Source organism: Calonectris borealis, chromosome 23, assembly GCF_964195595.1.
Source record: "Calonectris borealis chromosome 23, bCalBor7.hap1.2, whole genome shotgun sequence".
Lineage (NCBI taxonomy): Eukaryota > Metazoa > Chordata > Aves > Procellariiformes > Procellariidae > Calonectris > Calonectris borealis.
Window position 1 is genome coordinate 2,454,542 of NC_134334.1, and position 23,209 is coordinate 2,477,750.

The window sequence follows — 23,209 nt, forward strand, 5'->3', positions numbered from 1 at the left end:
ACTCATGAAAGGAACAGTAGCATGAAGTTACCATTTGATAGCAGTACTGTTCGGATGTGGCAGGAAGGCATCATATGTTTTTTCTTGAAGTAGCCTAAATGGATTTGATTTACAGATGCTGGGAGCTGCAAAGTGACAGCAAAGGAAGGCAAACACCTACTTTAATATCTCTGTCGCAGTTCTGTCATAACAAGATATATTCCAGGCAGAATGACCTTTCACATTGACAACGTCACAAAATAGTTTCAGTACAGTGGGTATAAGACAATTTAAATAAACCAAACTCAGCCTGTGTCTGACACAATTAAATAAACGACATATGGAAAAAAAGAAACTATAGCTGTACTGTATTTTACTGTCAGGTCTTCTAAATTAGTCCCATTTTGTATTTCTTTTATCAAGTTAAGCACTAATGAAGGACAGAGGGAGAATGAATATGAAAAAGGAAAGGATTTAGGAAGGGTAGCAGGGACATACTGCATATTTCCAAGATACTTCCATAATGCAACAAAATTATTGCACCATTAGATTGCAATTAAAATACACTCCTCTCAATGAAAAGATTTATACTTGCCTCCACAGCTTTGATTATACCTTCAGATTTACTAGATTTTCTTTCTAAAACACTGGCTAGTCCTTAAAAAAATTGCAAAACTAACTAAATCTACTATCCACATTTGTTGAAGCAATAAATAAATATTCATCTATTGAATTACATTCTATTTTAAGTTGATTTTACACACCATTCTAGTTATAGATACCATCACACCACATTAACTAGTATTGGTAATTTTGCCCCACTGTTTTGTGGTTTCATGCCCATAAACAAGACATGTGATCTGTAATTACTACAGCTATTATTTACGGATTTTTTTTTTTTGGTATGTTGATTTCAAATGAAGGAATGATACACAGCAAACAGGAGGAACTCAAACTGCTATAGGCTATAATACTGTAAGACACACTTAAAAAAAACCAACAAAAAACCACCAAGAAAGCAAGAAAGCAAGCAAGAAAGAACTATGAAAACCTCAAGTCATATTTGATCCTAAATTCAGAGCCAAAATCCTTTAAAGTATGGGGAGATTATACAACTCCCTCAGCAGAATTCTAGGCTGGGCCACAGAACCCACGGCTTCATGCCATCAAACCTAATCTTTGTTTGAGATCTGAAACATTCTCTCCAACAGTTTTCAGTCACATTGCAAAATTGTGAGAGGAAGATGAAAGGCAGATTCTCCCCGCCTCTCTTACACTAACCCCAGGGCCTAGAAACATCAGGACTTGATTTAACCAAACACACACTGGGCCAGAAAAATGATGAGCGATACTAGGACTTGACTGACACACAGAAGACTTCATCTGATTCACGGTTTTCCAACACAATCATTGGATCACCTCAAACCCTTGAGCAGATTGTGCCCAAATTAAATAGCCAGCCAAAAAGCATCCTCTCACTGGCCAAAACGACAGCAAAGTCAGCAGAGTCTCTGTCAGTCAAAATGCTTCCTCACTGGGGAAAAGCACACACATTACCAAATAAACAGCAACTTCACAGCTTCAAACAGGCAACATCTTCAAGAAGCTAAGCCCCTGGGGCCTCCTCCCTATAAGGCAACTCATCCTTGCAGAGCTACCACTAACAAAAAGGCCTCTAGACCTTCCTTCTTAGTCAACTGAACGCCTCTGCACTGTGTCTCTCTTCCAACAAATTTACTGTCTCAGTCTGTACCACATAAAGTGGACCAAGCTAAATCTGCTGGCTCCCAAACAGGCTCCTTAAGCCTCTAGCAAATCGAGAGTAGGATATTTGTTTCTAAATCTCCAAAGGAGGATTAGGCAGGGAGATTATAATCCTAACCCGTCTCACACCTGCCACTAGCAGATGAACCGCTTGGTCCAAGGTTAGGATATCATAGATTGCAGATGCTAGCTCCCTTGTTTCTTGGCTGCATAGGAAAAAAGTTTTCTTTCTGTGAAACAAAAAAGTGGATATAATTGTTTATTTTAGTTCCAGTGACATTGTTCCCTTCCTTCATCATTCTTTTTTGCCAGTACCATCTCTCAATAATTGGGTCTGAGCTGAGGAAGAACTAGAGCAGTCGGGCTGTCTTCTGAAAATTTCTCCCTTCATCTCCCTCTACTTAAGTACCCCAAACAAAAAATTAGGTCAGTGAGAGACTTTTTCGTATATGCTGTCCAACCTGCTTTGATCATAAACTCTGCATTTTATATGATCTTTCCATATAAGTCCTATTGTAATGACATCAGAGCCTCCAAATACAATCTTAGCACAAATTAAAGTGGTAATGTTCAGAGAACCATTTATCTTTATACGACTGTAGGAGTTTCAATGGTGCTGTTGTTACTTTTGAGGGGGAATTGTGCAGCCTTCTTGTCAATTTGGTTTAGGTTGCCTAAATGAAGCCAAATTACTCTTACCATCTCCAGCTGCTGCTGCTGATGACTGCATGTACCACTTTCTCTACATTTACTTTAATCCATCAGCCAAGAGCAAAATAATATTCCTTTGGCGCACCTCCTACAAATAGGGTATGGAAAGGAAAAAAAAGAAACCACAAAAGAAAAAAAACACATCACTTGCGGCATCTTTACATGTAATAGTAACAGTCTCTTGGTGCCATCATCAGCCATGGCATTTCATTCACACAGAACACTTGTGGGCACATCACATATGCTTTTCCATTCAATGTATTTTTAAATGTTTCCCAGGCAACTGTTTCAATACAATATGCCTCCTTGGCAACCTGGTACCCACAAATGCCATGCCAGTCTCCCTAGTCCTGTTTTTAGGTCTTCGCATCTTGGATATAAATGTCACAAGGCTTGATTTTCTATAGACAGCCACACAGGTACTGATCTGTCCTTAGACTTGAAAAGGGAACGCTGATTTGAAAAGATGAGTTGCGCACTGGACTCTGCACATTAACAAATTCAGGCTCTGGTAAGCTACCAGAGGAAGCAGGTTTCAAAGGCAATGATTTTTCATTGAAAAGATTATGTCACCTGCAACTAAAATTAGGGAGAGCCTACAAAACTGTGTCCACTCAACTGACTTTCTCTGGAAATAGCAATGAGCCTGCACTTCTCAAATTGAAACTGCATGTCATCTTTATTCTCCTGACTATGCTAAAGGAAGTCTTATGCAGCTTTCATAATTTTGTGGCTTGAATTGCAATACATCACGTTGATGAAAACAGTCAGACTTTCCCATTTCACTACAGACAGTGATTAGCACTACACTGAGGGAGCCAATACAATTGAGTTACTATTTCCAGTGCTACATTTGCTGCCACTAGGCTGTAGAGGAGATACACCATAAAGTCCATTTGCTGCAGAAGCTTTCACTGATGCTCTACTATCCATACTTCCATCTCCTGTGGTATCTTTGGAGACATTTTCCTTTATGACATTTAGCAGAATGGACACACTGATCCTTGAGTGAAGTCACAGACTATTTGACAAGGACAAAGAATAATCAACATATACTCCTAAACCAAGCACTGATTAGATAAAATAATTAAAACATAATAATGTTTCAATTTTCTAGCAAGGCACAATTTATTCTGAACATTTTTATCTGATACAGGAGCTATCACTACAGACTACAGAACCAAAGATATTTCAGAAGGACTAAAACTATCTGCGAGCATCAGTTGCTATCAAAAAAAGTTTTAATAAAAACTGCATATGCTTCAGCCTCAAAGCAGAACATTCAAAAAAATAATAGCTCATGCATGCAATTACATCAGGCTCTGAGAGAAACCTAGCAGAAACTATGGCATCTCTTTTTCATTGATTACTCCATAACAACAGCTGAAAATTACAATTTTTCCAGGCTATAAAATGCCTAGCACTCCAAATTCTACACCGGCAGCAAAAATCTCCTCCCTGTCTGTGAGTTGTTGTATCTGTAATAGAGACCCTGCATTACCAGGCTTTCTAATTCTTCCCAAATGCAGAAGCTCTCATTCAATGTTGCAGCTGTTGGGTAGGAAATCAGAAATAGCAGAAGGCGGATTAGTTGATAATGTACCAGTTCTTCCCCAGCAAATGCTGGCACCTGCGTTTTACACTCTCTTCTTTCCCTCAGCCCAGGAAAAGATCACTTGGTTTGTTTCGCAGGCAATTTATAAGCTTTAGTGATTGTGGAATTGCGAAAGGATTAGATTTTGTTATAATAGCCCCTTCTTCCTGAGAGCAAAAGTTAAAACTGAGGCCCACTTTACAGCAAGAATCAGGAACCATGTAAGTAAAGATTAAGCGTGTGCAGCTTGATGAGACTCTACAGGGAATAGATAACTACACATGCTGGCACTCCATTTACAAGGAAATCCCTAAAGATAATCTGTAGAAGCATTCTAACTTCCAAAAGCTCAAATCCCTTGACCACTGGCTCAAATCCAGTCAAGGCTGATGATGACAAAGACTACTCTTTGCATTTCTAAGAGAACTTTTTTCTAAGATCACAAAACTTTCTAATTATTAAATTATACAAGACCCGAAGTCAAGCAAGAAATAATAGGATTTCCATGTCAGTGGAGGAAACAGTAGACATGATCTTGTACAACGTGGCAGAACCAAGAACAGGTCCTGTTCTACACTTCACCTTCATGCTGTAAGTACATTATTAATTCTGGAAAGATGCAGATGGAAAATACTGAATACACGTAATGGACAAAGATTTCTAGAACGCTAGTTTCAAATCTACAGGTAGTTACAGAAGCAGACAGAGCAAGAATAAAAACATTAATTGACATGCCTGCCCTCACAGGTTATAATGGATATGCATTAAAAAGATAACAATAATAATAAAAAAAAAAATCTTACAGCATCAAGTTTTCCATTAAATCCACAAAATACAAAACCGTGTACAAGCTATAGTTGCTACAGAAGCAAGGTTTTTCCCTTTTGCTTTTTACAATCAGCAGCTGCAGTAATAATTTTCACTATTCTTTTTATTATATTCTTTCATTTGTGGCCCTTATTGCACAATAACATAATTTTTATGCTCACCCATAATAAAGCTTTTGCAAAAGCTGTAATGCATGACTCACAGTACTAACAGTACCACACAGCAACACCTTCAGCATGAAAAACAGACTACACTTCTGATTGCTGTTTCAGGAGAAGTCATATCTAACAAAATAAATTTGTTGGTACAATGTATGATTTAGGAGCAGAGGATTGTCAAAGTAGTATCCAAGGGGGTCATAAGACATATAAAACACTAACACAAACATCACAGGAACAAAAGAAGAAACCCTGTGGAGTAAACAATCATTAACATAGAAACCCCTAGAAATATGTACAGAGGACTGCAGACGTTAGCTCAATCTGCCCCTCAAATTTTTTTAAAGCAAGTTTTTTATATTGTTTGCTGCCGCCAAGTGGCGATAATCAGTGCTGTGTCTTACAATTCATAGCAGTCATTAAGGCCGGCAAGTAAAAAACCCAAAATGAAATACATTTTGGTTTGTCTTCTTCAATTAGCATCTGCAGTTGTGAAATCAAATTTCTATCCCTCCTCTGTCATCTTATTTTCAACCACTTACATGGCTGATTCCCTCTTTCAGTCTACACTTTTGCTTTATTTATATACACTTCCTCTTGCTATTCTTTGCTCTGTGTCTGCTGCCATCACCATCTTTCTTTCCACAGCAGGCCTAAAATCTTCAGATTCAAATTCACCCCTTGCCTCTGTTCAGCTTACCTTGTTCCACCTGGAACTTTCGGGAGAATGCCTTTCCCACCAAAATGGGAAAGGGGGACCTGTTTCCTGGAATCTCATTTCATCTCACTGGGAAGCAGCTTCTAAATGGCAACAAAAATGAAAGGCAGAACACTGTTTGTAACTGTCCCGGTATTTCTTGGGTACTGCAGTAGCTGTAACAAATATTAATACGGGAAAATGTTAGACCGCATGACAGTGATTGGCTTTTCCATTATCATTTCTTTCTTCCTGAATTTCATTCTCATTTTAGTCTGCCTATCACATGGAAGAAATGCTAGCACTCCAGTATAACTATTGTTTTTTATTATTTTTATTTTTCAGCTGGGCTATCTATTGCAGAAACTTACACAGTTCCCATTAGTTACCAAACACTTTACACTTCTAAGATGTTTATCCTCACTGCTACATAAAAAGGAAACCTATAAACACTCTTTTAATGTTATAAAATTAGTTATTACATATGGTAAAAGACAACACCTCACTACAGATACGGACTCACAGAAACACAGATTACCTGAGTTAACATAGGCAAGCTGTAAGCTGGACTGAGCCTCCCAGATCTCTGGCTGCACGCTAGCTGAATCATCTTCAGCCTATAACGCAGTTGGAGGTGGCGGTCTGGCTGTACCTGTCGCTTCTCAGGTTAAATCTACCAATCTATTTCAAATGTGAATCTATGAACTCTGATATCTGAATGCCATTTTCCTGGTTCAGATCTGTTCAAGACATCTAGAAACTCAGGTCAACGGTTACTTAATACATGTTTGGTGGTCTGTGTGCCCAACACAGTAATTCACAGGCATGACTTTTACCACAGTGCTGCAGTCAATACTGACACCTCCTTGTTAGCCTGAAGAGGGAGTCCAAGGATGAAACAGTCCACAAGACATTCAGCACTGCAGAAACGCAGTTATAGAAAAGGAACTTGAACTTGCATCCATCTTTTACCAATAATAAATTGGTTTTATGAAAAAGAGCACTCTGTACCGACTCTCCCTCATAAACACCTGTTATCAGACAAACAATTTTTTATTTCCTTGTACAATTATTCTCGCATCGATTGTGAGCAATATAATCAGCAGTTACTTTCTGATCCTTTTATCTACTGTTGGAGACCTATTAAGAGTCTGTCATCATTTCTCCATTATGTCTGTTTTTGAAAAGGCTGCAGCCTGACCAGCGTGTCTATCCATTTCAAAAACTACCAGTGATGGCTCCGCTCTAACAAGTGCTTTATTTCAAGTCACCCAGTGACATTCCTGCCAAAAAAGACAAACTGCATCACTTCAACAGATTCTTTCCTGAAAGAGAAATTAGATCACGGATGCACTCCCAATCTACTTTACTATTTGGATTAAGGATCTTTGGCTTCAGCCTTATACCGCAGTAAACAGATCCTGGGTATCGGTACAAAAATCAGTTGGGCGATGGCGAGCAGAGCTGACCCCACTGCCATTTTGTCCCGCTCGACCAAAGCCCGGAACATTCCGCCTTCGCCGGCCGGCCCAGCCTGAGTTCTAGCCAGCAACCCGCGGTGACCACACAGACGGGGCACGCTGCATTGCCACCACGGCCGCTCCACGTCCGAGCCCCGCATACACCAAAAGGCCACAAATACATAAAGTTTAAGGAGTAAAGATAATACGAAAAGGATGGCTTTCGCGGCAGACAGGCACCTAGCAGCTGAGAGTACTACAGGCCCCGTCGAGCTCAGCGCGGCGCCGACGGCAGCGGAGGGGCTCGAGAAGGGCGGGTTTCCCCTCAGGAGAAGGGCGGGTTTCCCCTCAGGCGGCAACCGGCGGCCGCCCGCTGCCCTCCCCCCGCGCCGTCCAGTCAGGGCGGCTCCGAGGGCGGAGCGGGAGCTGGCGGCGCCGCGGCCGGCCCGCCCAGAATTCCTGGCGTGGCAGCGGGCCAGTCGGGAGGAGGAGGAGGAGGAGGAGGAGGAAGGGCCGGCGGCCCGCTCCGCCCGCCGGCGAGGCGAGGCGGAGCTCTGAGGCGGCGCAGCACCGCCCCTCGCGGGGCTGTAGGAGAAGGCCGGGTCGGGCGGGGCCCGCGCCTCAGCCATGTCTCAGGAAGGAGCCGCCAAGCTGCGCCTGAAGCCCAGGAAGGCGCCGCCAGCCTGCAGCCGGGAGCCCAGCCCGGGCCGGGAGTCCCCCGGGCGGCGCCAGTGAGTCCGGGCCGGGTGGGGGAATGGCCTCCTCAGAGGGGCCGGGAGCAGCGCCGGCTCAGCCGCCCCGGGCCCCCGCTTTCCCGCCGGGGCCCGGGCGGCCGCTGGAGGCCGGAGGGCCTCGCCCAAGCCGGGCCGGGCCGCAGACGCTCCCGCCTGCGTCAGGCGCCTCAGAGGAGGGACCGCCCTGCCCTCCGACGGCCCCCGGGCCGTAAAGGTGCAGCCGGGTCTTGAAACACACCTGCGACCTGAAGCGTTTCTAGCACGTTGCTGATTGCGTTAAAAGCTACTTCATAAAACACCGCTTGTAGTACCTTTAAAAAATTGAGAAGACAACTGCGAAATAAAGTGCACCGCGCCTTCTGCACGTTCCTTGGCACAGAATAGCACCGGCAAGGACGGGACCCATGAGAAATGTTAACGTTTGAAAACTAAGTTTTCTTTCTTCAGAATAAGGCTCACAGGAGACCAGAAATAATTCCTGTTTTATCCAGCCCTCGCATAAGGGAGGACTGAAGAAAGGCGGGTGCAGAGGCAGTGAGTGGTTCAGTTCTTGTTTCAGCCTGTTAGATGAGCAAGCACGCCGTCAGCTCTGCCCCTTCCAAAAAACAGGCTTCGAAAGGCCCATCGCTCCGCTTTTTGAGGGCTTGTAAGACTTGTCTCTAGTTTCTTCTCAGTGCGGCGTCATTCCTGGACAGTGACCCAAGAAAATGCATCAGTAAGGAGTGGGAACGCTGGAAATAGTGTTCTGACATTAACAATCTATCCTTCTCTTGAAATTGTCTTTATACAGCATTACTAGTATAAAAACCTTTTAATGCTTACTTTATAGTTAAACCTTCCTAATGCCTTCCTAGGATGAATTAGATCAAGTTATTCAGAAGGATAATCGGTAATTTCAAATGGCAGTATGGGAGTGGCCAAGCATACGTGGGAACCAATGCAATTGCCATCCTCAGTGCAAACACTTCAATGATTTCTGTGCTCAGCAGGTGTCAAGTTCAGTACTTGAGAAGAAAAAACAGCAGCTACACTTAACTGTTTCACTTGGAAGTGAAGACAGTAATAAATACCTACATCTCATTTGTTACAACTAGAAAGCAAGGCTTTTAGACATTCTTTTAAAAAATTGGATAATTAGCTATACGAGTTACATAAGTCATGGTAGACTGTAAAAATTAATTTACAGGCTAAATAATGTCTCTGTGTTCCAGAAGAATCTTGCTGTAGACTAGATGGAGGTTCCCTTGGTAAACAAATAGTAGTATAAACAGCTAAATCTTTTTTCTTCCACAGGCCGTCTTGCCTCTTTTAAACTCAAAAATCTGTATTTGCATACTTGTGCCTACTGACGAATGCTTTTTACGTGCCTCTGTGGTTTGACATGGCAAAGTTGTCAAATATTATTCTTGGTTTAGCATATATAGTGCTACTCGATCAAGAGAAAATAGGTAAGAATGGAGTTTTATGTTGTACAAATGGAAAAGTTGTATGCATTTTCAGTCATAAAATCCCTACCTTGTGCTTAGCCATTAACAAGAGGAAATGGGTCACCACACTTAGCCATTGAATTGGGCTGAAAGAGGTTGGTGCACTGTCAGCTACTGGAAGTTTTTAATTTTAAAACTTCTGCTTTGATAAATCACAGTTAAGGATAACTACATTTTTTGAAACATCAGCATTACAGGAGGGGTAAATCATGTTAATTAAGAGGCAAACCAATAGCAATGCAGAGTATTTTCTTCCCTCTCTCCCATCCTCAGACTATTGGACTGTCTCTCTCTTTACAGGACATTGGCTGACAGAGGTTCCTGGTTTGAAAAAGACGACTTAAATGAGTGTGAAAAAACATGGATTTTGTTACTGAAAGGCATCAGTCAAGATTTACAATGCACAAATTGGCAAACAGTGCCCAGTTTTCCCGAGTTCTTTGGAAAGGTAGTGTGCTGTATCCTTGCTGTCTGCACTTCATGTGCTGCTTACAACAATGACAGTCTGAATGATGATGTTAACAGGGGAAACAATCTGAAATAGCTTTTAAATACATGTTGGTTTTCAGCTCTTTAGTCTCTAGATAGTGGTATGACTTAGCATTGTAGGTCAGGTCGTATAAGGACAACTACTAGGGGCTTTTTTTGCAGTATGGCAAATTCTTTAGAACATTTTGCTGAAAAGACGTAACCTGTGTTAAGTATACTGACTGCTCATACACACTAGCATCTCCCTAACGGAATGAAACTGGAAAAGGCAAGCTGTAACAAGAGGTTAATTACACAGTAACAACCATTGCATTGCTCTGATAGTGTTACACAATATCATAACACAAAAAACACAGTCATTCTAAAGCAGAATTTTTTTTCCCTGAACAGCAGTCAGTTGTTTTTTTCATCCTTAGGCTCCATGGGACCTATTAAGAGAGTACCCTGTTGTATCAATTTAGAAATGTTAAGGGAAGACACATATTGCATAAACTCCAGGAAGTTCTTGATTGCTTTACAAGCGCTAGAGTTAGATGTAAATAAAATGTTCTTTTCTTCAATGTAGTTTAGCCTTCTCAGTATTTGTAATATGTTCAGCTTTGGTTTTATGTTTTGATTGAATTGCATTTGTTTGAAGACATTGTGTGTGTGTGTGTGTCATAGAGTTCTGAGGAAGAGAGTCTACGAAAACAAGACGTCTTTACAATTGGAATGAAAGACTTTCAGTGGGTATCATTCCCATCTTTTTGCAAAGAAAAATGTCTAAACCCAAAGGATCTTAGCTCCCACCAGCTAACACAGAGCCAGATCGACCACTTACATAAAGGACAGGGCCAAGCAGATAAACTGAAAAGTTTACCTTCTGCAGCTGAGAAAACATGCTGTGTAACTATTACAGACCAAGCCAAAAATATGGTTGGGGAAGACACAAAAGGTATTTCAAAACTGGATCTAAGTCCTAAATCACGTAAACTCACTCACGGAAGTTCTACACACCACACACTGCCGCAAAGCTCTGCAAAAGCTTTTACCTTTCAACAGCACTACAGAGGAACTGTACAGAACAACAGGGAAAACAGAAAAGAAAATTATAGGAAACAGATTCAAATAAGAACACATCAAGGGAATATTTCATTTGGTGAGGCCAGGTATGTGCCTGCAGAAGAGAAGCCGCCTCCTGTGAGCGTAGCTGGAACTGAAAGCTGCAAGGAGAAGACTGAAAATCAGAGTGAAGGATCTTCAACTCTTGACAGCTGTCCAATGTGTCTGATTCATTTTAGTGGAACGTAAGTTTTTTTTTTCTTTTTTTCACATCTTCACAGTATACAAAACTCAAAATGGTTCTGGATGCATTCTCTATATACAAAATAAAGAAAATGGACAAAACTTCTACTGTAAAGTACTTTTTAAATGTCAGAATTACCTACTTCTAATTCAGTTTAGAAGTTCATGGTTACTAGATTATACTGCTTCAAAAAGAAAGCTGAGTTTGAGCTTGCTGGTAAACCTAGTTAATATATGCAGAATTATCATTTTTCAATATTGAGCATGAAAAGACTTTTTTGTGAAATTTGTATCATAATCCAAAAACCATTCCGGTGCAGCATTCTTGATAGTTAAAAGCTATCTACTCTACAATAAGAATTATGTTGTCTCTTGAAATTACACCACTTAATAGTATTTAGGCTGTCATAGTTGCTGAAAATGTGGTTTTGAACAGGTCCTCTAACACTGCAAGATTTATTGGCTACAACTTTGTTTTCTTTCATTTGGAGGCTGAACAAGGAGACAAAAGGATGGCCTCATTAATATTTACAAAATTGTGGTCATTGTATCAAGAGATTTAGACAGAAAGGCTAAACATACTTCGGGTCTTCAGTTCTGTGCTAGTGGTAACTTTGTGCTGATTAGGATTAGTTCCCATTTTTATAGAAGCTGCTTTACAAAAAATTATTGTAATGCGGGCAGTGGGGAGGGTCACATTACAATCACAAAAATAGCCCTCCAAAAAAAGAAACTGAAAGCAGATGTGAGAAAGCATCCTTCCTCTGTTTCACCTTTTGTTTCCTATATCCTCAAGTTGGAGTTGGATGTGGAATAAGGTAATGGTTTTCTATCCTGTATCAATAGCCTGATGTTTCCAAGGATAGCATTACCCGTCCTGAGCATGTGAAGTATGAGCATTGTCTTCTAGTAAATGACATTATCAAACTATCTAGCAGCAGGTAATAGCAACTACAAGAATTTGTGGCAGATTGCAATGCTTCTGAGCATAGGAATGACTTATCCATTAAGCTACTAGAACACTTCCGTGATTGTTTAGGAAATGAGTGAAGTGTTAAAAAAAAAAAGGATTTGACTTCATTTCTCACTGAGCAAATTCTCTGTATTTGCAGACTGTCACAGCTGGATATTGATGGCCATCTTGCTAGGTGCTTGTCTGAAAGTGCAGATGATGTAATGTGGTAAATCCAGAAGAATGAAGAGCAAAGGAACAAGGCCAAGGATGAACCTTAGAGGAAAAGCAAAAATGTGTCAAGGAAGCACGTCCTTGCCTCGAACTTGCTTAAGGATCACAAACCAGTAACTCAATAGAAGGTCAAGTGCCACCTGCCTGTTTGGGGTCTTTTTATTTTAAATCCTCTCAAATGCATGTGAAGTATTCTAGTTCTGAAAATAGTGCTATAGGATGTCCCAGAGACCCCAGGGAAATCAGTCTAAATCAGTCTTGGCACTCCTGGAATCCAGGCACTTCTGAAAAAATGTACTAGTGTAAATCCCTGAGGAACCTGTTTTGTCTGATGCACCATAGTTGTTCTGAATCTCTAAGTGTAGAAGAAAGCAGCTGAACAAAAAATAACTATTATTTAATCTAATCCAAAAGTTTACTGACCTCTTTTTCTTCTAAAAAGGTAATCTGAAAATAAGCTTAATGAAAAAATCATTCAAGCTTAGCATTTTTCATTATTTTAATATCTAAGTAAGAACTTATATGATTGTACAGTTGATTCTGTGAGTATATCTATGTTAAAAGAAAACACAACCCAGACCAAATAAAGAGTGTGTTTCTTTTTTTTAAATCTTTCTGAAGGAACACAGCTAAATTCATAGCCGTACTTTGTAGGTTTCTGAGTCAGTATCCACTTGATTAACATGACTAGTCTCAACTATCTAGGCTCCAGAAAGAACATTTCTCCTGCCTGTTTCAAAAGACTTAATATAGGCAGTCAGCCAAAACAGCTGCTTTTCATATCAGAAACCATCAATGTTTGAGAATAAAGAACACCTGAGTGTTTTGGCTAGAAGGTATTCAAAAGACTCATCTACTATTTTGGTAACTTCTTAATAGTAGCAGGTAAACATTTTGTAAGCTTGAGAAAAGCAACCTTTTCCATGAATGACAATAAATGACATTTAGTGATAGTTTAGTAACAACAAATGGAAGAGATGAAATAAACTGGAGTAGGTTGTTCATTTCCCCCAGCTACCCTGTTCAGTAAACAATTAACTGTATCCTATTTACGCAGTACGCCATGTCTCCAGTCACAGCCCTACAGTTCAAATTAGTTTCTTGTCAAAGGGCTATATGCAAGAGAAGTACAATTGTGCCTGTTCCAGCTATTTTGATCACAGCTGCCTTCACACACAGTGAAGAGTGCAACTCAGATTAACGAACTTCAGTTGTTAAACTTCTATCTCAGCAAACCTCTGCTCTGGACCTCAAAAACTTACAGTTCAGGTGCAATCCAAAGATACAGACTAAACAGAATACAGTATCAAAATACAGGAAGAATCCTATAGATGTAATTTACAATGGGGTCTCTTTAACAAGTGCACATTGGACATAGCTCAGTTTACTGATAAATAATAACAGTCTATTAACTTTTTCATTAAAGTCTTTAATAGATGTGCAAGAATATAAATGATCTTAGCTGTTATGGATTAGTATACCATCTTCTGCACAATTAAAACTGGTCAAAGATCCCAACTAATTAATTATACAAAACTACAAGAACATATTTACTGTTTTACAATCATTAAATTAGCTAGAATTTTCATTTACTATTTCAAATAAGACAACTATATATCATTACCAGATCCATTTGTAATATATTAGGATTTTTTTTTCCAAACCACACATTTAATTACATCCTTCATTTTCTTTTATTTATAAAACAAGTACTTTATATAAAAAATTTCCCCTTCATCATGAACAGAACATTATTCAAACACTTGCACATGAGCAACCAAACTTGTATCCAGCAAACTATTTGGCAACACAGCAACATTGTAAATGCCTGTAAATTTTTTAAATAAAATCAAGTAGTCTTTACAATGTTTGTTTAGCAAATGTGTCTTTCTGTTCTTCCTTCCCTCCCTCCCAAAGTGTTCTGAAACCTAGAAAAAAGGTTAAAAAAAAAACCCCAACCCACATTTCTATATATTTCCATTTTAAAGTCCTATGCCCTGGCATGTCAAAGGACAGCTTAATCTGTCATATTTCCACTCATGAGCTGCCTGCAGTCACTCCGATAACTATTGATCAGTTTTATTATCAAGGGAGTTGAAAACACTGAAAGAAAAATTATTCAGGGTAAATAAAGTAGTTACCAGGGAGAAGGGAAAAAAGGAGTAACTAAAAAAATGTCAGATTACATTTAAAAGGTAAATGTTTCCTTTAGTAGATAATAAAGTATCTAAAGTCCAGGCATTTGAGGCAAGTACTTCTTACTGGTTAAATTATTTAGTGCTGATTAAAACATTTTGCCTAATATGAAAAGCTACAGTCCAATGGAGAGAAACCCACAACTTAAATTTGAATGGGATTAATATAACTAAATAACCACAGGTCTGCATAATTGTGGCTAATGAGGGGATACAAAATGTAGATTGTTAATCAATGATTAATTGAAAATTTTAAGCAATGTTTTGGCAGTCTTGTCCTAGCACCTCATGACTTGGATGTGAATCCGAGAGATGTCATGTTCAGCACCTAATGCAATGCTGTACCCTGAGAAAACCATATGTTAATGTAAAGACAGTGAAAGCGTTGCAATTTTTCCTGCATTTTACACCAAATCAGGTGAGATGTCATGGCACAGGGTTTCTCATTTTCTCCTTCCCACATAATTGTTTTCCTATCTCTACAACCCACACGATATAGTTAAACCAAAATCTAGCAAAAAGAAATACTGCCTCTGCTGTTGTTACTTATAGAGGCAGGTAAATCTTCACAAGCGTCTGAAGTTTCAGCTAGCGATGCACACTTACTGATCCTCAAATGCAGCAACATGAGCTTTCCCAAGCTGACAAATTGTTAACCTTTGTGATGTAATATATCCTTTTCCTGCCCCACCCCACCCCCCCGCTCCCCTCAGTTTCCACGAGAAGGGATTTGATAGTTATCTTTTGCTTTATCCAATTTCTTGGGTATTCATTTTTCTTCCATTAAAAAAATTTACTACTTTGATGCAAATCATTTTACCAAAACATCCCATTCTCTATGTAGAATGATTAATTATTAATATACACTGAGTAATTGTAAGCAGACAGTTTATCGTAAGTAGGAGGTGTGCTTTATCAGGAAAGTGTATTTTATATTACGGTTATTCTAGATTTACTATTTAAACTTTAAGGCTATGCTTTATTACGCTTTTGCTCTATTTCTGAATATTTGTATTGTTGATAAAAATACTTTTCAAAAATCTAATATACAACGCAACATCATTGTAGGTGTAGGCACTGCTTAAGTTTTTTCAGAAATCCTTTGTGTGCAAATTTAGTTTTCTTCAATCTACATTTTGGTAAATTTGGAGTTTAACACAACAGATTTTGAAACTGATACTGTAAATTCTAATTTGGAATTAATATTGCTGAGTCACTCTGCATTTCAAATTCTATAAAGATGCAAATGAACATTAGGCTGCAGCTGTGAACTGTATGTTTCATATGTAAATGTTATTTAGTATTAACAAGCAGAACTTACCAGGTTTAAGAACGTTCCAAATATGTAATAATTCTTCAATGCAGTTTATCCATTTAGGCACTTAAAACTTGTACCCAAATTTATGTTTTGATTGCTAATAAAACACAACTCCTTTTAAATATATCTGAGACGTTTAGACAGGTACCACTTGTGAAAAAAGGCATCAAAAATAAGCTTCAACACCACCGTAATATATTTTATTCTTCAGGATGTTACACTGTAATATTCTTCAATGGGTAGCTCATTGCATCAAATGTTTGTAGAAAGTGTGTAGATCTCAAAGTTGTTCAGAATCTCCTTTTCCAGGGATGCAATGAACGTTTCAATCCTTCATGAAACAGGCACAAAATGCAAATTCCTTCATTAATGAAGCCAGTTGTGTCAGTGCCCAGAACTTAAGAATCATTAAGTGTCAGAGGACACCCACCAAAATCATTATTCTCTTCTTTGATTTTCAGCAGCAATTTTTTTAATCATTGGTCTCCATCCAAAATCTTAACAGTTCCCCAGCCTCGCATGCATATACTGTAGTTAAGGATAAATTTAAAGGTCATTCACACTGTCCACAATGAAGATGTCATTCCTTCATACTGTTTCTTCTGTTGACAGCAACAATGGATTAATATATTCAAATCCTTCAAATTCTGACTGATCTATTCGCTTTATTATATCTCTGAAAAACAAATAAAAGCATTTTTAGTTTTATTGACTGCAAATACTATTTTTGTTGCCGTACTTTTTCTTCAAATAATAACAAAATACATTACAGAAATGTATGCGTATGAAGTTGTACAGAAGCAACAATAAATAGGGAAAAAATTTAGTCTCTGAACATACAAATACTTAACATTAATGTTTTATCCCAATATCTAAAGCAGTATGACTGGAGATTTTGAAACATCTGATAAAAAGCTGCTTCTGCCTTTCCAGTTAGATGACATGCATACTTACAGGGCCCAAAAAGAAGCATGTAATAAATGACTGTTGTTTTATAGTACTAACTTACAAATAAGAAAGATATTTTGCTGTCAGCAAGGGCTGCTAATGTTATATGTAAGATAAATACTACGAAAGAGTCAAGTACAAAGCTAATACTTTAAAAAAAAACCATATCGTATGCACAGGCAATCCAAGAAAAGACTTATAAATTGATGTATATAAAAGAGAGATTTTCTTTTAAGATGTGTTGTTCATAAAACTTCCTGCATACGCTTGATATTTATAATTTTTTTGTCAAGCAGAACCTGTAAAAAGCACAAATATGTCTTGCAATTCTTTGGTGTCACACAGAAACAATAGCTGAAGCACTTCACACTTCGGTTTCCATTCAACTATTCACTTCATATATGCTGGACTCTTAAGAAAGAGAGAACAGGTTGTGAACTATGGATCTATGATATATAAGTAACACTCTTACAAAATTCAAGCTTGAGCACCTAGGCAAACAAATATCCACAGTGAAATCTCCAAATACATAATTACTTGAGGACGAACACCTACTACCCAAGAATGCAGCAAGAGAAAGACCCTGCAACAGTAAATTTATTGCCACTGGAAGAGACTCAACAGATTGCTGGTTACAGTGTTCATTTTTACAATCACAAATTTAATAAACATAACATTTATTGTACAAATAAAAATTCCCTGTCCAACTAGCTAATCCTGGGGGTTGACCTAGGATTAGCAGGCACTTTATGAAGGAGGCTTTGAAACAGCATTGTCTTTCTTTCAGAGCAGTTTAGCTTTGTTGTGTAGCAACAAAGAGGGAAAACTGATAGAAGCACATAGGGTGGAACGTGACAATCTTGTGCCTTTAATTATGAAAGGCTTTGGATAGTATGCAACAGCCTCTGCTTGCCAACATGGCATCCAACTATATACAGTACTTCAGATAGCATCTAAGAAAGTAGAAATCACAAATCCATTATTAAAATCCCAGTTCCGAAAGCAGTACTTTAGAATCAGCTTTATTAAACATTTGATTAGACCGAAATATTCATTCTAGAACACCATCAATCAGTAGCTTTACAGACTTCAGTTAGAAATAGTAAAGAATGCAAACCACTGGAAATTTACGACACGTGTTTTCTTCAAACGTGAAACCAGTGAACAGGACAACAGGCTGAAAACATTTAGGAAGGAATGCATTATAGTTTTCAGCGGAGGGCATCTAGTCAGGTAAGGAAAAACGAACATAAATAAATGAAATATACTGGGAAAATGTGTATAACGTGCAAGCAATTCTTTGCTGCTCTCTTACAGTAAAGCTCACCTAAAAATCCTAGCTGCACAGATTTCAGGATTCTGAGTCTTAGATTTTTAATAAACCCTTTGATTCATTTTACTTCTGTATTGAAGTGCTAAATAAGCAGCAGAAAGTTTCATTATATTTTTGATAGAATAGCACAAAAATTTCAAACCAAAACACACACTACTATGCTCTTTAATGAGAAACAATATTGTAAAGTTATTAACAGGGGGTAGTCTAAGTGCCACCTGGCATTAGTGTCACACACTCAAGCCTTGAAAGAGAAATGCACCTTGGAAAAAAAAGAATGGATGCCCCCCAAACTGTTGCATTCCTCAGCAATTACATTCTACGATTCTCACACTGATGTCATTTGGCCCACCCCCCCCCTTAGCTCTGATAATACACATACCATCAGACATACGCTAAATGCTTCACAGACAAATGAAGTCAACAAGACCATTTTTTCCTCTGACATTTTCCCCCATTGCAACAACGTTTGTTTTTCCAAAGGAAGTTCCAAGTTCCAATTTTAAATTTTTACACTTGAATAAACGCTCGAAACTGTGTACAATTACTCTCAAAGAGTTTGGGCAAGCTAAGTCTCCCATCCAACTACCAAAACTATAGCCTGTCTTCTTATTATGCCACCTTGTATCTGAAGGAACTTACTTCCTTCATGTACAGCAATCACTCCTCAAAAAAAGCCTTCAAATTCCTTTATCAAAGCATACTACCTTCCTGCAAAATTTTTCCGTAGCACATTTAAATAATAACTTTCTGTAACATTTTCCTGCTACCTCAGGCTTATTCTGAGACCCAAGGAGTTGTGCATCAACTGTTTCTCCTGAGTACGGAAATGCAACCTGCCTGGGTCAGGAATCAAATTTCCATCTCTTCTTTCAGTGCCAAGCACACGCTCAACAGCAAATCAATACTGTATTCTGAACTTTTATTAGAATACTAGGCCATCTTCTAATATATAAGAAGTATGATAAGTTATGCAAGACACAAAGAATTTCAAATTTACTTTAGCTTTACTTCTAATGCTAAGTACGTAGTCTCTTCTTAGTAATTTTCAAGTAATTTATAAATTAATTTCTTAGTATGCAATTGTATTTGGGGAAAAAGAAAAACATACTCATCATCTGGGGTTAGCTGCACAGGTTCGCTGGTGAACTGTGTATCAAAGTTATCCAAACCATAATCGTCTGTGATCTGAGGCTGAAATGGAGGGGTTGCTTGCTTCTTTTCCAGCTAAAAAAAAAAAAATATAATGGGAGAGGGGAAAAATTAGTGTCGAATATTTACAAAACCCCCTAAGAACATCAACATACATTGGCTCTACAGTACATGCACAGAAAAGTCATTATAGTTGAGTTTAATATTGGTGGAAGACAAACTCATTAAATACAATCTGCCATTAAGTTTTAGACTAGTAGATTTTGATACTAAATGGTATATGCTCATCCTGTTTATCCTATTTCTGTATTTTAAATACAAAAACTTCAAAAATTATCAGAAATTAATAAAATTTTAAGTTTAAGACTATAGAAAAAGCTGTTTCCCAAGTCTCTTGCCTATATATTAAGAAACATGGTTGCTACATACATCTAGCTCAACAGTTTTTAAACTGAGAACATACTCCAGAAGCTTTCCATTCAAGCCAAGATGCTTTCCCAGAATATAACTTATTTTTCCCTTTTATAAGCTCTTCTAAAGTTGCCTCTTGTAAAGGCAACCTTTTAGATTACGTCAAATCAACATAACCAGACTTACTTGTTAATGTTAATGCCAGCACAGAACAAAAAAGTAAGCAATATTTATGTCCCAATCAATCACTAGCCACATTGGTAAGCAATCACTAAAAGCAAGTAGTGCTAATCAACAAAATAGCTAAAGCAGCCCAGAATTTTATTCTACAATTAAAATTTAATCGTTAATACATTTACACATAATATTTCCTGCTACAGGAACTGGAAACCCATATTTCTCTTCCTCATCAGTGACAGTCCATAAAACATGGGAATTTTTTTTTTAAACTCAAATAATGGTGTTGTAGTCATTAAGAACCTTTGCTCATTTGCTATACCATAGCATGTTCAACAGTATCTATAGTTTTCCAATTAAGGCAAATCCCTACTATCCTCCAGAGTTGTTAGATCGCTTTTGTCACAAGTTTGAGTGATACAGGAGCTTATGAATGATTAAATGCTATTATTTATTTAAATCACTACCCAGGGCAGTTCCAAAAAAGGTGCAAGAACTCCTCCACCTTTTTAAGCTTGTTTTCAAGTAGTCACAGTTCCAGGCCCAGCGGAAAATCACAGATATGAGTTTTAACTTTCGGAAGGTGGTGGAAGCCTGAGCAACTGATCCAGCTGATATACTGGAAACCAGTATATCAAAACCAGTCAATCATGTTTTGCGATTTTGCATGGCCAGCTAAGTTCTTGCCAGCTAAATCACTTTTTACAACAAATGACAAGTAATACTACGTTTTCTACGTGTTACATTTATCATATTACTGAATCTCCCAGTTGAAATATTATAGAATATGAAGTTTCTTAAATTACAATAAACCAATGGAGCTCTTGTAGAATTGACTATGAATTATTCAAATGGATTTATAATTCTCACATTTTTCCTGAAGTTATTAATTATACACTACTCACTTTTGTGAACAGAATCCTCTTCATCATTACTCACAATTTCACACTGCACCCTAATATAAATACTGCCTAAAATACCAAAGAAAGCTCTCTTCTTTTTCATAAAGAGAAAGAGGGAAGAAAAAAAATCTCAAGTGCAACATATTACTTCAACTGATGCTTAAACTCACTGGTTGCAAATCAGCATTAGCTGCCTCTGTCCCATCCATACAGTCTGGGGAACATTCAAGCTGTTTCTTTTACATACTAAGCAGATGAGGCAACAGCCAAGTGATAGCTCGTGCTCAACTCCCTCATACAAGCAAACAAGCTACTTCGAACCATTATATTCTGGAAAATCAATAATAGGTAAACAATACCGCTTAACATCAAAGACAGGAACTTAAATAATAAAAACAGTGTGAACTGAACCGCACTGATAACGTGCAACCAGAACAGCTGATTTTTCAAACACTTTCTAGTCCAACTAGAAATCCACAGCATTTCAAAAACATTACGTTTCTTAACACATATGATTTTAGTTAAGTTTGTTCTACAAAGATCTGTGTGTTTTATGGAAAGATGATTGACCAAATACTAATGTCCATAGTTGTCAATACACTGAGGTAATGCCTTATACTAAAAATATGTAATTCAGGGATGGAATATGACAAGGAATCCATTAGTGCTAGAGAAGAATTATGTATGGAAAAGCGTAATGTTTTAGAAAGTGTAAACTGTACCTTTACGCATTTCTAATGCCTCACTAGTCAGAAATAGTAAGAAAACCAAAATGTCTGTGTGCTACAGTAAGCGGTAACAGAAAAACAGTAGAACTAAAAACAATTAATAGAATCTTTCATTCTAAATACAAGATCCTCACATCTACATACTGATGAGAGGTATGGCTAAACTCTTCATGGGCAAACTGGCCAGGAAGAAATCTTATTAGCTCAATAAGTAAAGAATCATCGTATTCACTAAGCATTAAATGAGAAAACGTCATACACTGAAATCTAAAATAAGCACACAAACTGACATTAAAAATTCATAGAATCATGGACTATCTCAAGTTGGAAGGGACCCATCAGGATCATCAAGTCCAAAATTACAAGCAACTGATTAAGTTTTCCTAAATGCTCTAGATTTACTCGGTACTGCATAGCCATTTGGTCTGAGAAAACCTGTTTCTTCAAACAAGCGACTGCAATGACTTTGGACACTCACCTGGACTGAAATTAGTGCTTTAGAAATAAGCAAGTCTTGAAGCCTTAGCTTTCCCAGGTCCCACGCAATACTGACCACAATACTTCCAGAGTTCTCTCACATTCAACATCCTATATCTCCCCCGCCTCCTCTCCCATGATCACATGTCCATCTCTCTCCTTTTTTTTTTTTTAGGCTACTCAAGAAACATAGGTTGTTGACTACCAACTAATACAAGTGTCCTGATTAGACAGCTGCTTTTGAGATAAAAGCTGAATTCCCCCCTCTTCCCCCACTAGGGAAGTAAATTGCTCTCATCTACCAGGATGCTCATTTTCACCTAAAACAGAATGTAGTATCTGTGAGATTTACCTGCCTCCAAAATAAGCAAAAACTGATGAAATGGCTCAAAACTTATTAGGGTCATAACTGGCAAATGAACAGCAGAGTGTGGCAGTCCCTCTTCCTTCACAATTACATTAAAAATACTATTGCTGTAACATAAGCATTTGAAAGAAGTTACATTAAACCTTTAAAATGGAGGGTCCATTTGGTTTAATGGAATCGAGACTAGCTTTAACCTATACAAAGTCATAGAAGCTTGATCAATGTCCCTTTCATAATCTATCATCTTTCTTTTACAGCTCAATAGGGAATACTCAGAGGTATCACTGGAAGTTTAGTTCCCAAATCGTATACAACTAAGTCATATATTCCAAACATATGCATCAATACAATAAAAGGCAGGAAGATAAAGCAGACATTTTCAACTTGCCATTCAAGTTTTAATTAAAAGAATTTTAAATGGCTAAATCCTACAAACCAACTGGCTTATATATTTACTTTCATATCAGTGATCTCCCAGACACAAACACCAAGCCTTAGGAATTTGGAGGATCAGGCACAATGCAACACATTGACCTTGGGAGTACTGCGAGAAACATTAATATTACCCAAAAAATTCACCTTTGTCTCCAAAATGTCAATGCTTATTTATTTTTTTAAATATTTGACTGAATCTCCTAATTTTTCTATTCAAAAATTCTGCCATTGAGTGTCATGCTCCAAAACAATTTAGAACCTGACTGTGGCACTTCTTGTTAGCCACACATCAGGCTGAGAAAATGTAGTTTCATTAGAAACCCAACTTCAAAAGGATAACCAGCATGCTAATTACAGAGCAAGGCATGGCAAATGATTAAACTGGCAATTAAATA

General features: G+C 38.1%; 2 protein-coding genes across 7 annotated transcripts in view; one reads left to right on the top strand and one right to left on the bottom strand.

Annotated features, from left to right (window-relative positions):
- The first annotated feature begins 7,700 nt into the window (after window positions 1–7,700).
- FAAP20 (FA core complex associated protein 20) lies at window positions 7,701–16,420 on the top strand. Of its 2 annotated transcripts, none has more exons than XM_075172236.1 (4): window positions 7,701–7,922; window positions 9,713–9,860; window positions 10,565–11,187; window positions 12,298–16,420. In XM_075172236.1, exons 1-4 carry the CDS (start codon window positions 7,819–7,821, stop codon window positions 12,368–12,370), a joined length of 948 nt encoding a protein of 315 aa, XP_075028337.1. In that variant the 5' UTR covers window positions 7,701–7,818; the 3' UTR covers window positions 12,371–16,420. The 2 variants fall into 2 exon arrangements, with proteins under 2 accessions (XP_075028337.1, XP_075028338.1); XM_075172237.1 differs by lacking the exon at window positions 7,701–7,922 and adding an exon at window positions 7,941–8,344.
- The window catches only part of PRKCZ (protein kinase C zeta), a 74,090-nt gene continuing 64,901 nt past the window's right edge, over window positions 14,021–23,209 (bottom strand). For all 5 annotated transcript variants that reach the window (XM_075172231.1, XM_075172232.1, XM_075172229.1 and 2 more), the window contains 2 exons: window positions 19,277–19,392; window positions 14,021–16,560 (listed from right to left, as the gene is read on the bottom strand). In XM_075172231.1, the coding sequence (XP_075028332.1) occupies window positions 16,473–16,560; window positions 19,277–19,392 (204 nt within the window). In that variant the 3' untranslated portion in view covers window positions 14,021–16,472. The remainder of the gene's footprint in view (window positions 16,561–19,276; window positions 19,393–23,209) is intronic.

Bases quoted from the DNA above. Each gene is read 5' to 3' on its own strand.
- FAAP20 (XM_075172236.1), top strand. From the start codon at position 7,819: ATGTCTCAGGAAGGAGCCGCCAAGCTGCGCCTGAAGCCCAGGAAGGCG. The intron at 7,923-9,712 runs GTGAGTCCGGGC...CTCTCTTTACAG, and splicing joins GAGTCCCCCGGGCGGCGCCA to GACATTGGCTGACAGAGGTT. The intron at 11,188-12,297 runs GTAAGTTTTTTT...CTGTATTTGCAG, and splicing joins CTGATTCATTTTAGTGGAAC to ACTGTCACAGCTGGATATTG.